Source organism: Bubalus kerabau, chromosome 2 (genome assembly GCF_029407905.1).
Source record: "Bubalus kerabau isolate K-KA32 ecotype Philippines breed swamp buffalo chromosome 2, PCC_UOA_SB_1v2, whole genome shotgun sequence".
Taxonomy (NCBI): Eukaryota; Metazoa; Chordata; class Mammalia; order Artiodactyla; family Bovidae; genus Bubalus; species Bubalus kerabau.
The window spans coordinates 49,205,430-49,230,607 of NC_073625.1; the positions used below are offsets into that span (position 1 = coordinate 49,205,430).

At 41.1% G+C, this 25,178-nt stretch overlaps 1 protein-coding gene and 1 pseudogene across 4 annotated transcripts in view; one reads left to right on the plus strand and one right to left on the minus strand.

Moving 5' to 3' along the window:
* The window catches only part of SYNJ1 (synaptojanin 1), a 93,097-nt gene that overhangs the window by 11,003 nt on the left and 56,916 nt on the right, over nucleotides 1-25,178 (plus strand). For all 4 annotated transcript variants that reach the window (XM_055567682.1, XM_055567683.1, XM_055567684.1 and 1 more), the window contains exons 3-6: nucleotides 15,059-15,145; nucleotides 17,008-17,275; nucleotides 20,733-20,958; nucleotides 21,656-21,739. In XM_055567682.1, coding sequence (XP_055423657.1) covers nucleotides 15,059-15,145; nucleotides 17,008-17,275; nucleotides 20,733-20,958; nucleotides 21,656-21,739 — 665 coding nt within the window. The remainder of the gene's footprint in view (nucleotides 1-15,058; nucleotides 15,146-17,007; nucleotides 17,276-20,732; nucleotides 20,959-21,655; nucleotides 21,740-25,178) is intronic.
* LOC129643325 (60S ribosomal protein L34-like) lies at nucleotides 4,204-4,554 on the minus strand (annotated as a pseudogene).

Here is a 25,178-nt window from a genome sequence, read left to right on the forward strand (position 1 = left end):
TGAAATGGAAAAAACAGAAGAATAATGAAAAAAAACACAAAACAAAACGCAAAACCTGTCCATCTAGAATTCTGTACTCCATCACAAAGGTGATGTAAAGACTTTTTAGATGTTCAAAAGCCAAAACAAAATGATCTAGTTATATGAATAGCGATTTAGATTAGTATTGCTTTTCTTTATATCTAGTGCCAGTATTTTCAGAAATTCTGAGTTTATAAAGACTGAGTCAGTTTTGTTACTTGTGTATATGTGTGTGTGTGTGTTATTTTCTTAGTTGTGTCCGATTCTTTGTGACCCCATGTACTGTAGCCCTCCAGGCTCCTCTGTCTGTGGAATTTTCCAGGCAAGAATACTGGAGTGGGTTGCCATTTCCTTCAAGGTGGGAATCTTCCCGACCCAAGGATCAAACCCAGGTCTCCTGAATTGCAGGCAGATGATTCGCCACCTGAGCCTCCAGGGAAGCCCATTTTGTTACTTAGTTATGTTTAAACTCTAAACTTGAAAGATGCAGAAAGAGTGGAATGGATTTGTGCGGTTGGGGTTAGCTTTGTAAGTAGAGTGCCAGAAGGAGGTTTATCTTTAAAAAATTGTGTGTCATGTTTTGATGGTGACAGAGTTGCTTGAGATTTTTAATAGTTGTTAACAAGAATTTGTGTTTTATCTTTTTCCACTAAAATAGGTTTTGCCTGTTTGCCTATAATGTAAGCCATTGTTATCCCTCTGTAATGTTATACAGTATGAGCAGAGCATTCATGTTGGCATACATTTCGTAGCCACTGAACTAATAGAATTACTGTGAGTGCATTTGGAGAGATGCATTAACTCTCCCTCGTCAACTGGACACTATTTAATTACTCCCACATTTCAGGTTGAAAGAATGTATGTGCCCTTTATACTCCTAGATGATTCTGAGGTAACTTAAGTCAGTTAAAAGTAAAAAGAGGGACTTCCCTGTTAGTTCAGTGGTTAAGAATTTGTCTGCCAATGCAGGGGATGAGGGTTTGATTCCTGGTCGGGGAACTAAAATCCCACATGCAGTAGGGCAAGTAAGCCTATGCACCGAGACTGGAGAGCCAGCCACTCTAGAGCCCAGCCCATGCACCGTAACAAGAGCAGCCTGGCACCCTGCAGGCCATGGGGTTGCACAGAGCTGGACACGACTGAGCCACTGAACTGCGCTGAAGACCGTAGGATGGGGTTCCCAGGTGGCTCAGTGGTAAAGAATCCACCTGCCAAGCAGCAGACGTGGGTTCGATCCCTAGGTCTGGAAGATCCCCTGAGAAGGAAATGGCAACCCATTCCAGTATTCTTACCTGCAAAATCCTGTGGACAGAGAAGCCTGGTGGGCTACAGTCCATGGGGTCACCAAAGAGTTGTAGACACAACTTAGCAACTGAACAACAGCAACAGACCATAGGATTACTGTAGTCTGTTGACTACCTTACTGAAATGTAGATAAACAAAGTCTTTTAATATCCTGTGGTTCATATTTTAAGCATAGGCAGGATGAATCATACTATTAAGTAAATTCCTAGCTGCTGGTACATTAGTGCTCGTTAGTGGTCTGTCTTGGTCAGTGCTAGGGAAATGACGTTGGAGAATGGGGTAGAAATGTAGTTACCAAATGTGTAGATGTTACAACACTGTGTGGGATTGACACAGAACTAGGTAGAATAATTACTGATTGTGGACGGTACAGTTGAGATCCAACTTTTTTAGACTGAGAAAATGGGTTAGAACCTAAAAAATAAAAAATGCACTTCCCCCTTGTTTAATTTTTGTGTCCATTCCACGTGCTCTGTCTGTAGGGCCAGCAGGGCTGCTTGGGTTGGACAGATGATCGGCAACAGAAGACAACTTCTGTAGTTGTCTGAGTTCCCATAAAGCCACCACCAGCAGGGTGCTACATAGTAAGGAAGGGTTGATGCAGGTACCGAGTTGATGGCCACCTTGACCACTGCGTTCCTTCAAACCTGCTGTTCCTTCAGTCTTCTTTACTCGGGGAGTTGCCCTCCATCCACCTGGCTGTTTAAACCAGAACTTAAGAATCACCCTCTACCCCTCCTTCACTCTGGTTTTACACATTCACTCCGTTACCAAATCCAATCAGCTCAACCTCCTAATTTCATTGAGAATCCATGCAGTTTACCATTTCAGCTGGTTTTGCATCAGTAATGCCACTGCATTCTTTTTCATGGACCATTATAATTGCCTCCTTAACTGGTCTCCCTGCTTCCACTCTCCCCACCCAACTCTTCAGTGTTTTTAAATATGCAGTTTACTTTTTTAATGTTTTAAAAGTTTGTTTATTTTGGCTGCGCTGGGTCTTTGTTGCTGCGCCCGGGTTTCCTCTAGTTATAGCGATCAGGGCCTATTTTGTTGCGGGGCACGGGCTCTAGGCGTGCAGGCCCAGAGGGCATGGTGCATGGGTTTAGCTGTCCCGTGGCACTTGGAATCTTCCTAGCACAGGGAACTCTTGACCCCTGCATTGGCAGGTGGATTCTTAGCCACTGGACCACCAGGAAAGTCCTAAATACACAATTTAGATCTTATTTTTCGCCTGCTTAATACCCTTCAGTGGTTGGCCACTGAACTTAAAATCCAAAGTCTTTAAAATGACCTGCAATGAAATGGAGCCCCTGCCTCCCTCTTCACTCTTACACTGTACTGTCTCTTGGTTTCCGTGTACCAGCCACATTGGCCCCTTTTTAAGTTATAAATGTCTCAAATTCTTTCTGGTCTCAGGGTCTTCACATATGCTGTTGCTTCTGCTCCAGATTTTATTTTTAAAAATAAACTTGTTCACACATGTGGAAAAGTACATAAACCATAAATGTTCGACTTGATGACTTATTACAGAGTGAACATATTAATGTTGCCACTACCAGGTTGAGAACTAGAACATTATTGCTGGCTCTCCTTTCCAATTATTATCTCCATCATGATATGCAGAGATCATAACTGCACGATTGCTTGCATCATAGATTAGTTCTGTCTGGTTTCCAACTTAACATAAATGAAATCATTCAGTAAGTATTCTCTTGCACCCAGCTTCTTTCATTCAGTGTTAAATATGGGAGATCTTGCTTGTGATAGCGTATAGCAGTAGTTTATTCATTTTCATTGCTATGTAGTATTCCATTGTATGAATGTTCTAGTGTTCTGTTGACATGGGCTTTATTTTCAATTTTTTCTATTACAGATGACTCTAGTATGAACATCCTTCTACATGTCTTTCGGTGCACATACTTTAATTTTTCTGTTGGATATTCTTAGGAATGAAATTTCTGGTCTTAGGGTATATGGATGTTCCTGGAACACTCTTACCTTTATTCTTCAGATACCAACTAAAAGGTCACTTCCGCAGGCAGGCAGGCCTGCCTCCAACAAACAATTTTAAATTAGGTTCTCTTGTTGCAGTCTATTGGAACTCCATCATTGTGCTTAATATAATTTTGCACCTGTGTGATTATATAATGCCTGTTTTCCCAATGGAAGGTATTAGGGCACTGACTTTTTTTATTCCTGGAATAGACATTCAGTACAGACTTACTGCACCAATGAGTGAAAGGTTATTTTGAAATGTTACTAAGATTGGGATGTTTAATTTATATAGAACACTAATTTGGACAGTGGGTTATCTTTCAGCTGAAAGTTTAGTTATTTAATAGTACAAAGAAAACCATTTTCTTTTCAAATAATTTTTTTCTTTATGTATAATAAAATGGAAAGAGGCTTTCTTGCCAGCTGCTTACATGATCTTAGATGAATCACTTAACCTCTAGTCTTTTTCTTCTGGAAATGAGTAGCTTGGCCTGCAGACCTCGAGGATCCTCTGACTTGAGGCTCTCTGCATGCAAATACGCCAACCACAAACTGCGGTGCATGCAACCTCAGGCAAATTGTGATTCTAGGCAGCGTATGCCGATTTGTCATCTTGTTTTCATGATCTTACCAGCTTTCTTCAGCTTGGTCTTCTGAATCAGCTAAGGAAAGATGTCTGTTCCCACCTGGAAGGCTTGAGTCACAGCAGAAGGTTGACCTTGGATGGCAGGATCTTCACTGAGTAGTGTAATTATATAGCTTGAAGTATTGTAATTCATCAGAAGTTAGAGGAATCTACATTTAAATTTAATTCAGAAATACCATGTAAGTTTTTAAAGAAATGACTTTTTTTTTTATTACTTAAAAATGCTTCGTTTTTTATTTAGTTTTCTGACTCTGTGCTTGTGCTTTCAACACTTTCACAACGATCTTCTCCTCTTTAAGGAAAGCGTGCTTGATCCTGTCACGGACACATTTAGCACACATGGAACCACCATAGGCTTGGCTGACATGTTTCTTCATTTTAGACAATCTCATGAGAACTTCAGGTTTCACAGCACGAACACCTCTAAGTCAGCCTAGGCACACACCACATGCAGATTTTGGTTCTTTCCCAACCTCCTTGGTATAAAGGTAAACAACTGTATTACCAAGGGTTCGGGACAGCCTGGTTTTGTCAGAGGCTGTATTGTAGGACAGCCTACGATGGTATGTCGGACATTGCACCATCCTGAGTGCCTGTAGATGCCATCCCCGCAAGAGGAAAAAGGAGGTCCTTGCAGGTTCAAGAAATGACATTTTAAATTATCTGATGATCTTAGATAATAAGATCTAATTTTGCTTCTTTGCGTTCAGATGGTGGAGTTAGCAAGGCGGGTGTGACTACCATGTCACAATTATCCTGTTTATTAAGCCTCTATTTAGATTCATAACTCAGGAAAGTCAAGAAATAGGTATATGATTGTTTTCATCTGAATTTCTGTACCTGATCTTTTTTTAAAATTTGTTTATTTTCAATTGAAAGATAATTGCTTTATAGTATTATATTGGTTTCTACCAAACATCAGTCTGAATCAGCCGTAGGTTTACCCGTGTCCCCTGCCACTTGAGCATCTCTCCCACCTCCCTCCCCCTGCCACCCTTCTAGGTTGGTACTGAGCCCCAGTTTCAGTTCCCTGAGTCATACAGCAAATTCCCATTGGCTCTCTATTTTGCATATGGTAACATATGTTCCATGTTACTCTCTCCATATATCTCAACCTCTCCTTCCTCCCCACAGCCGTGTCCACCAGTCTGTTCTCAATGTCTGTGTCTCCATTGCTGCTCTGCAAATAGGTTCATCAGTACTATCTTTCTAGATCCCATATATATGTGTTAGTATACAATATCTCCAAATAGGAAAAGGAGTACGTCAAGGCTGTATATTGTCACCCTGCTTATGTAACTCATATGCAGAGTACATCATGAGAAACGCTGGACTGGAAGAAACACAAGCTGGAATCAAGATTGCCGGGAGAAATATCAATAACCTCAGATATGCAGATGACACCACCCTTATGGCAGAAAGTGAAGAGGAACTCAAAAGCCTCTTGGTGAAAGTGAAAGCGGAGAGTGAAAAAGTTGGCTTAAAGCTCAACATTCAGAAAATGAAGATCATGGCATCCGGTCCCACCACTTCATGGGAAATATATGGGGAAACAGTGGAAACAGTGTCAGACTTTATTTTTCTGGGCTCCAAAATCACTACAGATGGTGACTGCAGCCATGAAATTAAAAGACGCTTACTCCTTGGAAGAAAAGTTATGACCAACCTAGATAGCATATTCAAAAGCAGAGACATTACTTTGCCAACAAAGGTCCATCTAGTCAAGGCTATGGTTTTTCCTGTGGTCATGTATGGATGTGAGAGTTGGACTGTGAAGAAGGCTGAACGCCGAAGAATTGATGCTTTTGAACTGTGGTGTTGGAGAAGACTCTTGAGAGTCCCTTGGACTGCAAGGAGATCCAACCAGTCCATTCTGAAGGAGATCAGCCCTGGGATTTCTTTGGAAGGAATGATGCTAAAGCTGAAACTCCAGTACTTTGGCCACGTCATGTGAAGAGTTGACTCATTGGAAAAGACTCTGATGCTGGGAGGGATTGGGGGCAGGAGGAGAAGGGGACTCCAGAGGATGAGATGGCTGGATGGCATCACTGACTCGATGGACGTGAGTCTGAGTAAACTCCGGGAGTTGGTGATGGACAGGGAGGCCTGGCGTGCTGCAATTCATGGGGTCGCAAAGAGTCGGACACGACTGAGGGACTGATCTGATCTGATACACTGAGTGTTTTCTGTAGTCTATAAAGAGATCAAAGAGTCTATAAAGCTATATATAGGTTTATAGCTTCTATTTTCATTACTTTCCTGTAGCTTAAATAGGAAATGTAGATTAGGCCTACCTTCAGACATTAATTTGTTCAATTCAAAAACTGTGAAACACCCTCAGAGCTAAAATAATGACTAAAGTTGTAGGATATCACTAGCTCATGGCTTTGGTAGTTTTAAATACTTCTTAACTACTTCTCCGATGGTAGGTGAAGGCAAGCTTATGATCTTCCAACTATAACTTTGACAGGGGGCTCCCCTGGTGGCTCAGTGGTAAAGAATTCGCCTGCCAGTGCAGGGGACACAAGTTCCATCCGCGGTCCAGGAGGACCCCACATGCTGTGGGACAGCTAAGGCCATGTGCCACAACTGCGAGGCCACAACCACTAAGTCACCTGGGAAGCCCCATCAGCATAAAAAGGACTATTTTATCTATGAGAAATAAGCAAAAGATTTATGACAGAATACTAGCAATATATTTCATCCTTAAATATTTTTTGGAGAGTATGTGTTTATAGCACATATTTTATTTTGCTTTAAATTCTTTTCTGTGACCTGATTCCTGTTCATATATTCAGTAGGAATAGAACCCTAGGGCCTTCAGATAATCAATCCTAATGATATGAGATTATACTTAAAAATGTAACTAAAATTATAAATTTACACTGAAGGTAGCTCAGTGTTCTCTGGAAATGCACATTTGTATTTAGAGTGAAGACTGAGATTTAAAGCATGAATGAAAGATAGTTTCAAACATGAGAAGACAAGTTTTGCCTTTTTAAAAAAAAAAAAATTATTTATTTATGGCCACATGGCTTGTGGAATCTTAGTTCCCCGACCCGGGATTGAACCCATGCCCCGCTGCATTGGAAGCACAGAGTCTTAACCACTGGACCACCAGGGAAGTCCCAAGTTTTTCCTTTTAAAATAAGGAAAATAAGAATGGAGTTACATACTGTTTGACGTCTGAGGTGTAATAGCAGTAAGTAACTTCAGAAGCCGGGCTCTGACTTACCTTCTGTGCTTAATGTGTGAGCTGAAGAGGTGGGGCCTTCTTACTTCAGCTGAACTGCTCAAGATCCTGGCTCAGAAGGACTTGGAAAACAAGGGGCTTCTTGGCCATTCATTCATACCTACTGGTGGTTAGAAACCAGTCACTTGTAAAAAGGAAGGCTTGACTTTCCTAGCATTTCATTTGTTTAATAGCAACAACATGAAGAGGAAAGGGGAGGAAAAAAATACCTCTGTTACAAAAATCAGTCCATTCCCCTTATGGAAAGCACAGTGGAGAACCTTGTTATCAGCAAGGCAGCACTTAGGGGAGAATGAGCGGCCTGAGCTTCCGCACTGCCAGGCTTCCTGGACTTTGAGCTCTGCTCCTCCTTTCACTCTGTGTCCTCCAAGCTCTCCGCCCCTGCTGCCATTTCCTGTGCTCCACAGCGTGGATCCTGGTTTGCAGTCACCTAACGGTGCCCATCTTCCCCACCTCTACTTCACCCCTCACCACAGACATCACATATGAAAATTGCCTCCTTTACTGTGAGGAATTGTTAAACTTCAATGATGAAGGTTTTCAAATGCTATCAGTGGTAAGATGTAATGTTTATCTTCTTTGCATATTTTTTTAAAACTAACAAACCATTCCCTTTTATGCCCAAACCTTTTTTTTTTTTGCGAGTTAAGTTTTATTTGGTTCAAAATGAGGACTGCAGCCCAGGAAACAGTGCCTCATATAGTTCAGAGGAAATGTTCCCCTCAATTTATTATTTTTTTTCTGTTAGATGAAAATCTTGTCAGCAGCTGCAGTGTTCAGGGGCTCTGGGTTAGGTGGGTATCGTGTTGAGATATAAGTAAGTAAAACCTAGTTTCTATTGCTATTAGTAGACAAGAGATTTCCTTCCAGCCAGAGTACTCAGGGAAAACTTTAGGAAGAAAGCAGCATTTTTGGTTAGGTATTGAAAGGTGATGGGCTTCCCTGGTGGCTCAGTGGTAAAGACTGCCTGCCAGCGTGGGAGACCGGTTTTGAGCCCCGATCTGGGAAGATCCCACGGGCTGAGGAGCAGCTAAGCCTGTGCGCCACGTCTGCTGAGCCTGTGCTTTGGAGCCTGTGGGTCGCAGCTACTGAGCCAGTGCGCCTAGAGCCTGTGCTCCACAGCAAGAGAAGTCACCTCGATAGAAGCCTGCGCACCGCAACTGCAGAGTGGCCCCACTCGCCCCAACTAGAGGAAAGCCTTCACAGCAACGAAGACCCAGCACAGCCAGATAGATCAATGACTAACAAATATTCAGGATGGAAAGAATGCTGTGAACAAGGAAAGGGAGGGTGGGGTGAAGAACACGGAGCCTGTAGGAGGCGAGCACATTCTGGTTTTGGCTGAAGCTGGGATGCGAGGGTAGAGTGTTAAGGGGACAAGAAAGATGGGGATGGACTGAGTAAATTCATGACAAATGCTGCGTTTTATCTAAAGGTTATACACATTATTTTAAAGCGTTATGGCTTTCCTATTTTAAGTGATCTCTTTATAGTAGAGATTCTCAAATTGTTTTCTAGAAATTAAATTATCAGAGAAATGGAACAATAATTTAGTCAGGTCCCTCCTAATTATATATTTCCCAGTATTTCATGGAGTTTCATAAAATATGGGAATCTTTTTTTTCCTCTCAGTTAAAAAAATACACATATGGGAAGGAAATAAAATTGTATTATAAGTAATTATCTTAATGCCATTTAGAGATACAAACTTCTTAATTTAGGAATATGCACATGTATTTCTAACAGCTATTTTTGCTAGCTACATTAAAATTAAAAAAAAAAACATTAAATAATGTTACATGTATGGAAAAGTTGAAGTTCAGCACAAAAGAATTTTTTTTTCTGAACTATTTGACACTAGTAAGTTGCTAACATGAGGTAAACAGGTTTTATCTGTTTCCCCAAATGCTTTATTATAATATTTCCTAGAAAGGGCATTCTTCTGCATAACTACCAGATAACCGTCAAAAAAGGAACATGGTACCTGCTGTCCAGTTCTCAGACTCTATTTTAGTTCATTAGTTGTCTGAACAATATCTTTCATAGCAAAAAGATCCAGTTGAATTGTGTATATTGTATTTAGTTATCATGTCTCTTTAGTATCCTTAGATGTGGAGAAGTTTCCCAGTCTTTGACATTTATGACCATAAAGTGTTAATGACTTTTGAAGGCGAGGGCCAGTTGTTTGGTAGAAATGTCCCTCACTCAGAATTTGTCTGATGGTTCTTCCTGTTCAGAGTCATGTGGTGTTGGCAGGAATATTACAGAGCAGTGTGCTTTTCATTGTATCCTGTCAGCTGACACAGTGTTGGCTTGTCCCATTTACTGTTGGTGTTCACTCTGAGAACTTGTGTTGATGTGGTATCTGCCAGGCGTCGCTGGCCAGCTCTTTTTCCTTTATAATTAATAAGTGTTTGAAGGTGAGGTACTTTGAGACTGTGTATGATCCCATTGCTCTTCAAACTTTAAGTTTATGGGTTTATTCAGGGATTTATAATCTTTTACTCTTAAAATTTGTCTTGATGCTCAAATTGTCCCAAATTTTGCCAGTAGAAGAAGCCCCTTTAGGCTGGCTTCTGTATTTTTGTGACGTGCCTTCATTGTTCTTTGAACACTCGTTTACTTTCTGGCACAAAAATTTGTTCTAGCCTCGTCTTGCCCCTGCCGTTCTGCTGGAATCAGCCATTTCTCCATGAAGTCCTAGTTCCTTTTAGTGGAGAATGTATTAGAAAGCAAGATCTGAGTGCTGGCTGTGTTGTCTGTTATTGAGTATTGCTGATCACAGGTCCTGTAACTGATAGAGTGAAGGAAAATGTGTAAGTGTGTATGTATATGCAAGGGTCTCCCCCTGGCTCAGTGGTGAATAATCCGCCTGCAGGGCAGGAGACACAGGAAGTGAGGATTCGATCCCTGGAAAATCCCCTGCAGGAGGAAATGTCAACCCACTCTAGTACTCTTAGCAGAAAATCCTGTGGACAACGGAGCCTGGTGGGCTATAGTTCATGGATCGCAAAGAGTCGGACACGACTGAGCACAAGTGGGTCTATGTATTTGAAAGTATAATTATGCCCACCCATTTCTGTCTTTGTCTGTCTCTCTAGAAAACTGAGTTCACAGTCCAGTTCCGATCAGCACCACAGCATCCTTTCTGGTTTTCTCTCTGTGTTTGTACTGCCCTTCTCCGACAGTGAGAAACCTGCTCCGTGGTTCTTGGTCGTCCCCCTGTGTATAACCAACCACTCTCCTGTTGCCACTACAGCCTCATCCACCCCATGGGTGGCTTCCTCGCCCCACTGGGGCTCTAGCACCCTGCTTGGAGCCTCCTCCGTCCAACACACCGTGCCTTCTCTACTCTCAAGCTCCAGCATCCCTTCGCAGGCCATTCCCACCATCCCTGGGTGGACACCACCCTCCTCACTCCGCTCAGATTTCATCACCTCCTGCCAGCTGCCCCTCCCCTCAAATGGAGTCTTTCTTTCCCCACCTGTGGCTTCAACTCCATGAGCAGGGACACCTTTTTACTCTCCCTGGACTCACAGCCTGCGAAGGACCTCCTTCCATTCTACCCCACACCTTTGAAGCATAAATGAAACAACAGGTAATCATCTACTGTCCTTTAGAGTAAAGATATTTAAGAAGGAAACACTAGGTTTTCTTCTATAAAATTGAAAGGATCTAGAGGTAAATGTTCATATGGTTCTGAAATCGCCTTCACCAGTTCACTGAACATAAATTACTGAACTCCTCCTGGGTGCCAGGCACTGAGCTAGCCCACCGGGGACAGGCCAGTGGATTAGACAAAGCCCCTTCCCTCATGAAGCTGCCTTTTCTGACTGTTGGAGTGTAGCCAGGGTAGTAAATTAGTAACCTCCCTAAGCCTGTTCCCTCCTGTCAAATATTTGTCACTCTAAAAAATAATTTAAAATTTCATTTAATATTTTGAGAAGAAACCAAAAAATTCCTGGCAGGGAAAATGACATCTATTCTTTGAATCGTTTTTCTTTCCTTTAGCATTATTTTAGTTAAGAATATACACTTTAACTTAAATTGTGTATGTTTGTGTGTGTGTCCTGTTCCCTGAGTCTCAGAATATAATACAAAAGCACAAATAACTGAACAGCATGACATTTGTTCACCTGTTTGAATCAGGTGACGGTCTAATAGATGGGTCTTCATTGGGCCTGAAAAACATGGTAGATGCATATATTTGGAGCACAGTTATTGAAAAGGTAATTATTATGCATTATTAGAAGAGAGAAGATTTTGTTGCATGGTAATTTAAGTTATAAAATGACTTTGTCTTTTCTAAGGGAAGGTGTATGCTTAGTTGCTTAGGCATGTCTGACTCTTTGCGACCCCATGAACTATAGCCTACCAGGCTCCTGTGTCCATGGGACTTTCCAGGCAAAAATACTGAAGTGGGTGGCCATTTCCTTCTCCAGAGCGAAAGTGACAACACTAAAAATGTATTTTCTTTTTAGCCCTATTACTGGTATTTGAACCTAAATGGTTGGTGCTAAAACTGAGAGATACATCTGGTAATTTCTGTATTACTGTACTAGTGGTAGTGTTTGAAATGCATGTAACGTGTAAACTCTAGGATAGAATTTGCCCTGGAAACCATGCCTTATCATCACAGAAATAACAAGCCTCTCTAAGGTTTGCTTTTGTACATTTTGTACTTATAACAAGGCAAGATGTGGGAGAAGGGGTTCCTGTATTACTTTATTTTTTTTATCATTTAATTTCTGATCATTTCTTTCTTGAAACAAGCTGATCTGATCTATATGTGGTATTCAGGAAGGAGTAACAGGGTGAGAGAATTTTATACAAGACGTAGATAATTTCTAATGCTCTATTATGGTCAGCTTCTCTGTTAAAATGCATAATTCAGCCATTCCTTTAAGGAGGGTGATAATGTCATGTTGCTTTGATTTTAATGAGACCTTTCCCGAAGGTAGAACTCTCTGGGGTCCTTTATGAAACACCAACCCCAGCTGTTTTATATTCTGCAGGTGTTATGTAAATGTCAAATAATAGTGTTTTATTATCTAGTAAAACAGATGAAATGGGGTTTTTGTTACTTCTTGTTTCATAGGCTACAAATAAGACTGGGTCATTGTCCTTTTGATTATTTAGCTGCGTTTCTTTGCTTTAAGAAAGCACAGTGAAAATAACTGTCAGGAATGCTGTTGTGTTAAATAATAAGAGTTAAAATAATTAACATTTGCTGCTGCTGCTGCTAAGTTGCTTCAGTTGTGTCCAACTCTGTGCGACCCCATGGACTGCAGCCCACTAGGCTCCTCTGTCCATGGGATTTTCCCGGCAAGAGTACTGGAGTGGGGTGCCATCCTGTATTACTTTAAAATTAAAAATTGTGTTGTGATATTTTCTAACTTGGAGAAGGCGATGGCACCCCACTCCAGTACTCTTGCCTGGAAAATCCCATGGATGGAGGAGCCTGGTAGGCTGCAGTCCATGGGGTCGCGAAGAGTCGGACACGACTGAGCGACTTCCCTTTCACTTTTCACTTTCATGCATTGGAGAAGGAAATGGCAACCCACTCCAGTGTTCTTGCCTGGAGAATCCCAGGGATGGGGGAGCCTGGTGGGCTGCTGTCTATGGGGTCGCACAGAGTCGGACACGACTGAAGTGACTTAGCAGCAGCAGCATTTTCTAACTCTGTTCCTTGTCATTGAATGTTAGGAGTAACTTCTATAAATATATAGTGTAACAAATAATAATGAAGGAACTCTAGGAATGAAGAATGAAATTCACATCCCCATAACTTTAATGGCTTGGTGAAATCGTCCTCACTCCCTAACTTCATACAGGTGGTTTGATAAAGATAAAGGCCCACCGCAGTAAAGAGCATGCTCAAGAACTGCGACATCATCAGGTAGCTGAGTGAGTGACTCAGTCTTTTTTTAATATTTATTTATTTATTTGGCTGCATGGGGTCTTAGTTGCAGCATTCCAGATCTTTATTTGCGGCACGTGAACTTTTGGTTGCTCCGCGTGGGATCTAGTTCTCTGACCAGGAATCGAACGCCGGCCCTCTGCATTGGGAGTTTAGCCACTGGACCACCATTCAGTCTTAGCCTCTGCTGCCAACTAGCAGAGACACAGCTCATTCGACAGCAGAAGTGGGGTAACCAGGAAGAAGTCTAAGAGTCAGCGGTCTGAAAAGAGGTGAGGCAGGCAGGGAAGATGAGCTGTCTGGAGAACCCTGGAGATGAACTTCGAGACAAAGGAAAGAGCTTTAATGCAGAATACTATGGGATGTTAGGCAAAACAGTAGACTGAGACTATGGCCATTTTGTTGGCAATAGAGATCAACAGAGAAGACTGTAAGAATCTGCTTACAAGCGTTTGTAAGGTGGAACACATGCATATTGTCAAAACATATTCAATACTGTGATTCTGTATCAGAATGTAATTTATTAGAATATTTATTAGACTTTGTAATATACTGTATTTTATGTGCAAATCTTGGAGAAATGAGAGAAGGGAAAAGTGCAAAAGATAAGAGGTAAATAAGGAGTGAGCCAGTCATCTGAGAGGTGAACTGGGAGCTGTGGGGTAGGCTGTGGATTAGGGAGGGCAGTGAAGAAGGAAAGAACTGGAAAGGAAAGGATGGAACGAGAAAGAGGTTCCTGTCTTTCCAGATTTGTAGGCCTTAGAAGGTCATATTTGCTATCGTACATTGAAATACTAGCTGTGGTTTATGTTTCTTTGGTTCTGTGTCCAGTTTTCAATAAGTGTGTTTGCTAAGAACTCAGAGGTTTTCCTTTAAAGCTTCAGGATTTGTTTTTGTTTTTTTCTCAATAGAATGACCATCACAGCCTGTCTTAGGGAAATTGTTCTGTAGGTTGTATTCATTAGTGGATGGCATTAACTTCATAGCAGAAGAAATAAATCCAGACGAAGGCCAGACTGACAATTTCCCTGTCCCTGTGCTTGACTCGTGGTCAAGCATTACCATTAACTTTCATAATTTAAGCGTTAGTAGTCTTCCATGCGTCAAGCTCTGTTCTAAGTGTCAGTGATTAAAGAATTAATAAGACAAGAGTTCCACCTTCAGGGAACAGGTTGGCTAATGAGAAAGACAAGTGATAAATATATTTTAAATGTTTTGGCAACATGAAGAGGGAGCTCTGTGAAATTCTTGTGCTTAGGTAAATAAAGGTTTCAAGAAAGTGACTTTGTGTCTTTGTTTTTCTAAGGTGAGTTCAGTTTTGGCCAGAGGCAAAAGTTGGGTCAAGCCTTGCAGGCAGAAAGCCAGATCACTGTGCAAAGGCACAGAGATGTAGAAAGTGTGTTTGGGCAGCAGTGAGTGTCTCATGTGACTGGGGCATAAGGCGCATGGGCTGTGGAGGGAAGGAGAGCAATGAGGACTGAAGCAGAAAGGGCGGGTTGAGGCTAAAGTCTGGAAGAGTCCTTGTTAAGGGGTTGGGTGTTGTCCTGTAGGGATATCAGGACGCAGTGTGTTCCTGGTATTAAGATTAGCTAAACAGATCAAGGGGACAGCAAAGAAAATTCAAAAGCGACCTCCAAAAGATAGGAATATTATTAAAGGTAGTAAGTACTTCAGGATCATTAGGCAAGGATGGATTCATGAATTGATGGTGCTGGAATAACTTGTTACTTCTTTGGGAAAAACTATTAAAGTTACTGGTTCAAAAAAAGATTTTATGCAGTCCATTTATGTTAAGAATATCAGACTTAGATTCAGACTTGAGATTTTTGGTTGAAACTCTGGCTTTATAGCTAAAGCGAATCTGGTGTTTCAGGTCCTTTTTCTTATACTAAAGCTTTTTTTTTTTTTTTTGTAGCATCAGCAGAAAAAGAGGCAATCAAGGGTACATACTCCAAAGTTCTAGATGCCTATGGACTTTTAGGTGTTTTACGATTAAATCTTGGTAAGTATTCAGTATAATTCAATCTATTTTTTCATTTCTGTTTTTGTAACTTTGAAGATTTGATAGACACTATTTCATAGACTCTGTATTTGATCTGTGAGTATAGAAGCCTCTTAACCTTGAGATGATTGTTACCTGAAAAGCCATGCTACATGCTCATGCTCTCATGATTCTAAATTCCAGAGACAGCGTCCTGTCTGAACACTTTAAGAGATCAGTAACATTGTTAGAAGAGAAAAATAAGGGCATTGCCCTTTTTTTTTTTTTGCTTCAGTGCACTTAAGGAAAGATGTCTTAGAACCACACACTGTTTGCCCTGGTTTGTGGTGGAAAAGATACCTGTTTTATATTCAGAACATCTCAGCTTGAGCCTGTCTGCCATTCATTGTCACCATGGGCTGCAAAGTAACATTTGCGATCACCAGTTCTACAACAGTGTGACTCAGAGTGTGGCCCCCAGACAGGTTACACTCCATGAACTGTTTTGTAAGTGGTCTGGATGAGAAGAGAAGCTGGCGCTGACATGCAAGTCAACACATGGCTTCCTTCATTGATAAAGTCTTACTGTGGAGAAAAAAAAGAAGTCAGCTAAACCAAATAGAGAACTTAGTGATGCAGTTTTCTGTTCTGGAGCAAGCACCTGTTCTCACTGAACTGATAACTGAACTAGTTCCTGGATCGTACTTCGAGGAGCACTGGTCTTGTCAAATGGAGATATGCCATTCGTTATGACCCTGTCACACGTAAAGCACTGTGTATGCGTGCGTGCTCACTCACTCAGTCATATCCGACTCTTTGTGACCATGTGGACTGTAGCCCACCAGGCTCTAATGTCCATAGGATTTCAGGCAAGAATACTGGAGTGGCTTGCCATTTCCTCCTCCAGGGGATCTTCCCGACTCGGGGGTCAAACCTGATTCTCTTGCATCTCCTGCATTGGCAGGCAGATTCTTTACCACTGTGCCACCTGGGAGCACTTAACTAGTATTGTCCTGGATCATCCTCACAGTCCAATCATTGTTTTAATCTCATGTTCTTTTTTTTATTTATTTTTTGGCCACCCCTCATGGCAGGTGGGATCTTAGTTCCCTGACCAAGGATCAAACTTGGATCCCTGCATTGGAAGCAGAGTCTTAACCACTGGACTGCCAGGGAAGTCCCTTAATCTTATTTTCTAAAGGCAGGATATCTCATGTTGCATATGTTAACACATGAAGTTGGTTGATATAATAAGTAGTGGAGAAGCCAAGATGCAGGGCACTTCTGCCTATTGCAAGCCCCCACATGCTCAAAGAATACCACTGCTGAATTCCACCTTCATACTCACTGCACAGGATTTTTGTCAAAATTAGATGAAAAAAATCGCTATGAAAGTTTTTGTCAGCCAAATCACTTTATAAATTGTTACCAAAGACTTTTTCTTCACATAGCAGCAACAGCAGCAGCAGTTCACATTTAAATGCCATTTTTTCAACCTTACTGTTTATGAAGAACTCTCAATGCATTGTCTTGTCTGAACTTCTTACAGTCATAAAGGAAAGGTAGGGAAGATAACACATACATTTTTAAAATTTGATAAATCTCACATACTTTTAAATTAAGTAGAAGAATAATTTCATAAATGTAAGATTATTCTGTTAATGTTTAAATGCTTCATCATACTAAATGTATTTAAACAAGGATTTTTTCCCCCAGCTTCTGCCAAAATCTTGTTTTGAACTTAAATGTGTCTGTGATAAATTTAAAATAACCACACTGTCAGATTTTAAAAGACAGAGACGCTAAAAGAAAGTTGGAAGAAATTTTGAATAGCTTGTAGAATATTGGGACTTCCCATCCCATTAAGTCTTTGGTTTTTGCAGGTGATATTATGTTACATTATCTGGTCCTAGTCACTGGATGTATGTCTGTTGGAAAAATTCAAGAATCTGAAGTTTTCCGAGTTACTTCCACTGAATTTATATCACTGCGAGTTGATTCTTCGGACGAGGATCGCATTTCGGAAGTGCGAAAAGTTTTAAATTCAGGAAACTTTTATTTTGCATGGTCTGCATCCGGAGTCAGTTTGGATCTGAGTCTTAATGCCCACCGTAGCTTGCAAGAACACACAACTGACAATAGATTTTTCTGGTGAGTTTGTATTACGTTTTCCCTTGTGATCACGTGCAGTGCAGCCACTGGGTGAGCTGGAACATGGAAGGCATAGCAGTTATTTCTAGAGCTGGCAATGGTGGGCACGGCCAGTTGAGCACACCACTCTTTACTGTTGCGGGATCCTCAGTGGAGCATAGCAGATATCTGCCATCATTTTATTAAAGTAGTCCTGTGACGTGAAACCCATTTACTCTTCCTGATCTAGACGGACCTTCCATTGCAGACATATATTTAAAATATTTATTTTTAAATCAGGAAGGAATTAATCATAATAGAATTGTGTTATTCATATGTATGGTTCTTAGTTTGAGATCTCATCTCTGGCAACATTTGCCTTTCTAAGCCTACATTCCCTTATTGTTTTTAATTGGAAGGTTGTAAGTAGATGATTTTTTTTGATTCAAGAGCAGCCGACTACAGGGAAGTAGTATGCTGGGATCAAGTTTAGTACTGTAATAAAATGAGACTTAAGTAGGTAACTGCGACATATTTTGGGATTATGCATGAAGGTGCTGTATGGTAAGTATGTGTTAATGGGGCAGCAGGACCCACGTGACTGTAATTGGTATCGTCTTATTGGAACAGACCAGATTTCCAGTATAGTCGTTCTCTTGTCCACAGTCAGCATTGCTGTTGACTTTTTTCCTTAACACAATGGACAAATTGTATTTCAGTTGTTTACTTACATTATAAGGCCAAAGTCCAGGACTATGCTCACAGCTTCCCTCAATAATTCAGACTCGGGGGTGCCCCACTGTATACTTTCTCTCTCTCCCACTTTCACTATCTGCCTGAATGGTCCTGGAGAAAGGCCCTGGGGATCAGAGGGCTCAAAGTCAGCAACACTAGGACTGGAAACTACATTTAGAGCAGTAACTTGGTAGCTTGTAGCTCCCATAGAAGTGTCTTGGCCCAGAGTGGCATGGGGGAGCCAAGAGGGCAGAGGGAAAAGGGGCTTTGGAGCGCTGTATCTGGAGACTTGGAGCCTAGCGGAGGGCGAGAGGACGAGAGGATGGCGGTGGGGAAGGGAGGGCGTAGGAGAGACAAGTCGGCATTCCCGTCTGCTCATGTCAACCCTGCACTTCTCTGATGGAAGAGACACTGATGTTTCTGAAGAAGCTGATGGCGTTGCAGCTGGTCTTAGGGCAGCTCTCTTTACCTTTCTTCCCTCTGCTCTTTCTAACCCCACATTTCTTAGATTGAGAGAGAAAAGTTTCTCTGCCGTAATCAGAAGTCCAGGCAAGTGCAGATGCATTGGCTAAATGGCCAGCAGTTAAGAATGTCACGAAGTTTAATCCGTGGGAATAATTCTTTTATCTTTTCATTCAGTTATGGGTAGAAGTGGGGGCCAATTTAGATAACAGATTGAGGAGGTTTATGAGCTGGAAACAGGCTGAGCAAAGAGGAGGCTGAAATGCTAAAGGTGAGTTTTGCTCACTTTATAGTCTTCAAAGCTTTGCTAAGGATTAGAGTCTGGAGCTTCACTTTGCATAGAAAAAGGAAAGCTTTTAGAATTCATTATGCAAACCCTTGCAGCTTGGTAGAAATATTTCCCAAGATACAGCCAAGTAAGTTCTGTAGCCAGAGAGTGGCAAACACCTATCCCAAAAGCCCATGTAGTTTTACTCCACTGGGGATTTGAGGCTGCTGCCAGTTGAGAGTCGAGTGTAAACTTAAATAGAATTAAAACAGCAAGGCGTTGACTGTGAAGAAAAATGAAAACTGACAGCAGAGGGAGAAATTCTATCTGAACAAATACACGGCTCCCACTGCTATTTAAATGGCTTACCTCTGCTATGATCTGGGCCTCAGCTGTGGTGTCTGGATGAACTGGGTCACAGCCAGTTTGAGCTTTGCCAGATCAGATCAAGGTAGATATTAAGTAAAGTGTGGAAGCTGAAGTCATGTTTTTAAATTAGTAATATTCATCGGATTTAACGTTATCCCAGGAGTAAGCCTACTACTCACTGACTTTCCAGTATGCTTTCTTCAATGGATAAAGAGGCTGGGGTTATCTCTGGTTTATCAGGATTGCAAGTGGCCACCACCTGTTTGCTGTCCCCTGCAGCGTAGCCTGAAGTGGTGGGGACTGGGGAGACTGCTCCAACAGCATTGATGTAGATTCTTAACAACTCTAAGCCTTCAAGAAAAGGCTGTCACATTGTTTTTATACCTCTTTAAGAAACAAGATAGTGCAAAGCACTTAAGATTTCCTCTTAAACTGGTAGTTTGAAAACTCAGAGAACCAAGCTTCAATATTCTAGCAACTTCCCTTTTGTAAGGCGCCTTTATTATCTACAAGTCCCAGAGAGGAAGTTTTTCTGCACAACAGCATATTTTACTTGGTGGTGGTTTGGTGAGGTGTTTTGGAGGCCTGTGTTTCCAGCCTCCAGCCTTCCTTTGGAAAAGGAAATGGCACCCCACTCCAGTACTCTTGCCTGGAAAATCCCATGGACGGAGGAGCCTGGTAGGCTTCCGTCCGTGGGGTCGCGAAGAGTTGGACACGACTGAGCGACTTCACTTTCACCTTTCACTTTCATGCATTGGAGAAGGAAATGGCAACCCACTCCAGTGTTCTTGCCTAGAGAATCCCAGGAACGGGGAGCCTGGTGGGCTTCCGCCTATGGGGTCGCACAGAGTCAGACACGACTGAAGCGACTTGGCAGCAGCAGTGGTTCCAGCAGAGCCCCTGAGGCAGGCAGAGGGATGTGAAGATGGCCAGTGTGGCAGGTCCCCAGCCCCCATCCCAACGTTAGCCATGACAACTCCACTTGTAATCTGTTTTCTGATCATCAGGTTTCTGTGTGTTCATTTAAACAGAACTCTCTGCCCTGAAAAGGATTGGAAAGTAGGCCCTCTCTGTTACCTAGAGTATACAAGTATTTGGAGCGCTGGGAAAACCCTAGACGGGCATTAATATGGTAATTACTAGCTCATGTAACTATTTAAATTTAATTAAAATGGAGCCTTATAAAAGTCAAGCCTTAAGAAAATCCATATATATATGAATTCCCTGGAGTTGTGTGTGGAAACGCTTTTGGAACAAGTGGTAAATACATTATGAAGAAAGACATAACAAATGGGGCCCAAATTCTAAAAACATAGAATAGGTGCTGCTTTTGCATGGCCCACCGATCACATGTCTGAGGGTCTCCCTGTCTAGCCCTATCCCGCAGTCCCTGGCACAGTGAATGTAAGTGGGTTGATTTCCTTCTGGCGCCTCTGAAGTCCCAGGGGCGCTGTCTTAGAATGCATGCTGTGTTGTGCAGTGTGCTGCCTGTATGTGCTCATCGCTCAGTCACATCCAACTCTTTGTGACCCAATGGACTGCAGTCCATCAAGCTCCTATGTCCATGGAATTTTCCAGGCAAGAATACTGGAGCGTGTTGGGGAGTGCTCATCACGCTAATGCAGTTCTTTCTTTTTCTGTTAGGAATCAGTCTTTGCACTTGCATCTCAAGCACTACGGTGTGAATTGTGACGACTGGTTATTACGCCTCATGTGTGGGGGAGTAGAAATCAGAACAATTTATGCTGCTCATAAACAGGCAAAGGCTTGCCTCATTTCCAGATTAAGCTGTGAACGAGCTGGGACCAGGTTTAACGTCCGGGGAACAAATGATGATGGTCACGTCGCCAATTTTGTAGAAACAGAACAGGTATATAGTGTTTATCTTGCTTAATCACAAAGAACAATTGCAAAGCAGATTTTTATTTGATTCAGAACTCATTTTGACATCTGTAATGCCATTTTATGGTTGCTCTTGGCTACTTGTGAGCCTTAAAGAAAGGATCCTCAAAAACAAGCTTATTTAGGTATGGCTCTTCAAGTAAGTAACAATTTGTTACTAATCAGCATGACATCATCAGTGCCCTATGTTTTAGTATTGAATTGAAAATCTTCAGTTACAGAGCTAGACAACTTAAGAAAAGTGGGTTTTAATGAAATTAAGTCAAACTCAACTCTTAAAGGTAGGTTGCGTACCATCTGAAATGAGAAGTTACATTATTTTTGGCTGTAAGTATGTAATTGTAAATTCAGGACTTGCCCTCAATCCAGTTTAAGTCTTCAGATTAGTTTTTAAAAATTAGAAAAAGCTAAAGAAAAACAACTAAATGAATTCAAAAGGAATTCCTTTTTTAAAAGTTGTAATGCTTATGCTTATATTTTCACTATTGGTTAATGTTTGTAGAACTATCACTAGTTGAAAAAAATTCGGCTTATTTATGGCCTATTTTGTTAGGATAATTTGTTTATGAGAGACTGGTCAAGAGATATAACTGTTAGTAGATTTGTCTTCTGATGTAGAGGTAACAACTTTGTGGAAGTATTTTACCCAGTATTTTTCTCTGTAGGTTGTGTACTTAGATGACTCTGTTTCTTCCTTCATACAAATCCGGGGATCTGTCCCATTGTTCTGGGAGCAACCAGGATTGCAGGTATGTGTTTTGATGTTTAGTTTTCTTTCTTTTTCTCTTCAGAACTTTTCATATTTTTTTAAACTTTCAGGTTAGCTTATTAGTTCCTCGGATAATTTTGTTACTCAGTCTAATAATGTTTCCTGGATTTATAAATAAATTGTATACAGAAATTGTTTACAAATCCTGGAATTGTCCTAGTTATTCTTTCCTTCAGTATTCTTTCAAATATCCATAGGAGTGCAGCTCCCATATTTCACATTAAAATTTCAATGTTTTCATGGCGCGTTGATTTTCAAAGTGTTTCTGTATTTACTATCCCCATATATAACAATTTAGCGTCTGTAGGCAGAAAAATGTAGTAGTTAAAACAAAGCTTCTGAAACTAAGCCTCTCAATTTGAATCCTTATACTGCTAGGCTGTGTGATCTCAGGCAAGTGATTTAACCCCTTTGTGTCCATTTTCTTATCTGTAACATGGTAATATTAGTAGTTCCTAGTTCTTAGTTTCTTACAACCCATACCTAGTTCTGACCGCCAGAGCTAGGTAAGGGTTAGCTGAAATGGCACCCCACTCCAATATTCTTGTGGGGAGAATCCCAGTCCATGAGGTTGCAAAGAGTTGGACACAGCTGAATGTCTGAGCACGTTTGCTGTTATTAAGAATATATCTAGGAATTCCCTGGCATGGCAGTCAGTGGTTAGGACTGCATACTTTCACTACTGAGGGCCCAGGCTATAGATCCCTGGTAGGGGAACTAAGATTCTGCAAGCCATGCAGTGTGGCCAAAAAAAAAAAGAGGAACATATCTGCTGATGAAATTTTACTTTGCAGTTTGTAATGACTTGGGACTTGTCATCTTGAACATTGTTCTCTGTTTTGCTCTCTGATCTTTTCCCCCCCAAACTTTCCTTTTGTTTAGTAAATGTCTAATCTTTAAAATATAAGATGTTTTTTTCACGTTAGTTCATAATATTGTATTGCCCATACTAGTGTGATTTTGCATTTTATTTTTATTCAAACATGTTTAGTCCCTAAAATATAAGTTACATTCATTTTGGGCTTCTGATATATACTGCCTAGTAAATTCTGTGCCTCAGTCTATACTATTGAAAAAAATGTACAGGAAAAAGAAAATTTTGCCTGCATTTACTTTCATTTAGTTCACAGCTGGGTCTGTCTTACACTCGAGGATGGTTATTGTGGAGAAAAATTGCACACCACTTGAATCTTTTCAATAAGGGAGTTTATTCAAGACAGGCTAAGAATTAACAAGGATTAACACTGGTGCTGCTTTGCTAAAATTCTTGAGTTCTTGTCAACACCAGTTTGAGTCATGTGGGTTTCATCTTTGGCATTTTGGCATAACTTATATAGATACATTTCTTCCTGTGTCTCCCTTAGGAAAGAATACCAACCCTACCCTATTTCTGTTTTTGTGACCAGAGAAGGGTGTTTGGAATATTTGCTCTAAGAAATTTCTAAAACCCTGCTTTGATGGGAGGTAAATGCTTTTGGTTTAGAGACAGGCTAGTGTAAGAGATTCTTCTAGTCTATTTATAGGCCCTCTGTTTTACTGCTTTCTGTGTTATTTTCTTAAGTTCAGAATTACAGTGTTTGATTATTCAGTAATGTTGGGTCCTGAGTAGTTACATGGAGGGATCCTCCTTGGATGGGACTTCCTTTCGACTTCCTTCTTTGTTCTGTGGCCTGTCCAAACAGATAATCTGACTGGATAATGTCATTTGATTATGGGCCAACAACTGTAGATTTGAAAATTGTGCCTTTCTTTATAGAGATAGTAATTTTTGAGACCTCAAGACAGTCCAACAGTTCTGCCAAATCATCACTGAGCTGGCCTGTCATCTTGGGTTGGGTTGAGGGTTGGGTCAGTGGTTCCGAGGTATTTAGCTTAGTAGTTTTTAAAGCCAACCTTTCTTTGACCAGAGATGGATTAGTTTCATGAGTATCTTTTATCATTTTCCCCACCACTCTAAAAGAGCAGTTAATAGAGGAATGAAAATAATAGATACTGACTTTTTGAAATAAAAATACCAAGGCCCTAAGTTCATTTTTGACTTCGAGCGGCTGCTGGGTGTCCTGAGTGTTCTTAGGGCTGGAATTTATTTTCAGGGCTCCTTCAAGTTAGTCACTTAGTGAGCTGTTTCACTTCAGTGGCCACAGACAGCGAGTCCTTCCTTGGCAGTTGTCCCTTGTTCTACCTCTTTTCCTCCATGATACATTCTTCTCAGGTTCTTGAGATATTTTAAAGGAATCTTTGAGAGTGATTTTAAAATGCAGATTCATGGCCTTAACTTCCCATCAACTGAAGTAGAATTTGTTGGAGTAGGGCCAAGGAATCTGCATTTCAACCAGGTACCCCACCACTCAGATTAGAGAGCTTGGTGGTAGTGGATCCTGCTCAGCTGCTTTTGCAGCGTATCCAGACCGCCTGCTCCAGCGGCCAATCCTGAGCCAACCAAGGCAGCCCTGTGATGCTTAATCCCAGTGCTGTCTGAGGTCTTGGACTTTTCTTTTCATTCCCGCTTTTGTCATCTTGGTTAAGGTCTTCATAGTTTTTTCTTGCCTGAAAGATTCTTACAGATTTCTAACTGGTCTCCTCCCATCTTTCTGTCGTCTAACCAACATATTGCTGTAAGAATTGTGAATTGTAGGTAGTTTTATATATGTGTCGGGAAGCAAGTAATAGGGAACAACTACAGCCATTACCAAAAAACAAACATGAGAAAGCTTGTATTTTTTTTTCACCTTCTTGATAGTTAAGAGTACTAGTGCAAGATGAATGTTAATGAATAAACAAAATGCAAAGTATTGGACTTTTAGAAAGTTAGAGGGCAACTACATGAGATGACTCCAGAGAAAAAGTATGAACTTTGTCTGACGTTTCTGCCGCCTAAAACGCACAAATGTGTCTTGGAGCACACACCTTTCAAAGCTTAAGATTTTATACAGTCTATTGTGTACTAGAAATAAAATGAAATAAAGATGTGACATTTGGCTAATCAGTTTCTTACTAAGAAGGAAAAGCTCTAAAGAGAGTCCACTGATTTCTCAGGACAGTCATTCAGTCATCTCAGCAGGAGAGGGAATGCTGAATGAATGATAATACTGTTAATTCAGTTTGGGACATGGATGAGCATTTAGAGCTTATTTTCTGGTTTTATTTGTCCAATTGCATGACTGATCTGGCACTTCTCCTCCATGCCACCTTTAAAGTCACGTTATTCACAGATGAGCCAGGATGAATTCTGGGGAACCTTGGGCCCACAGTCTCAGGGAGATATTTACAAGTGAAACTCAGGAAAATAATCTGGTCTCACTGTTGTATTTCTTCTTGGCATCTTTTGTATCTCTTGATTCTGCCTCATCTCTCTCCCACTTTTCCTATATGAGAAAAGAAAAACTGTAGCAACACACAGTAGGTAGTTATTTTCCATC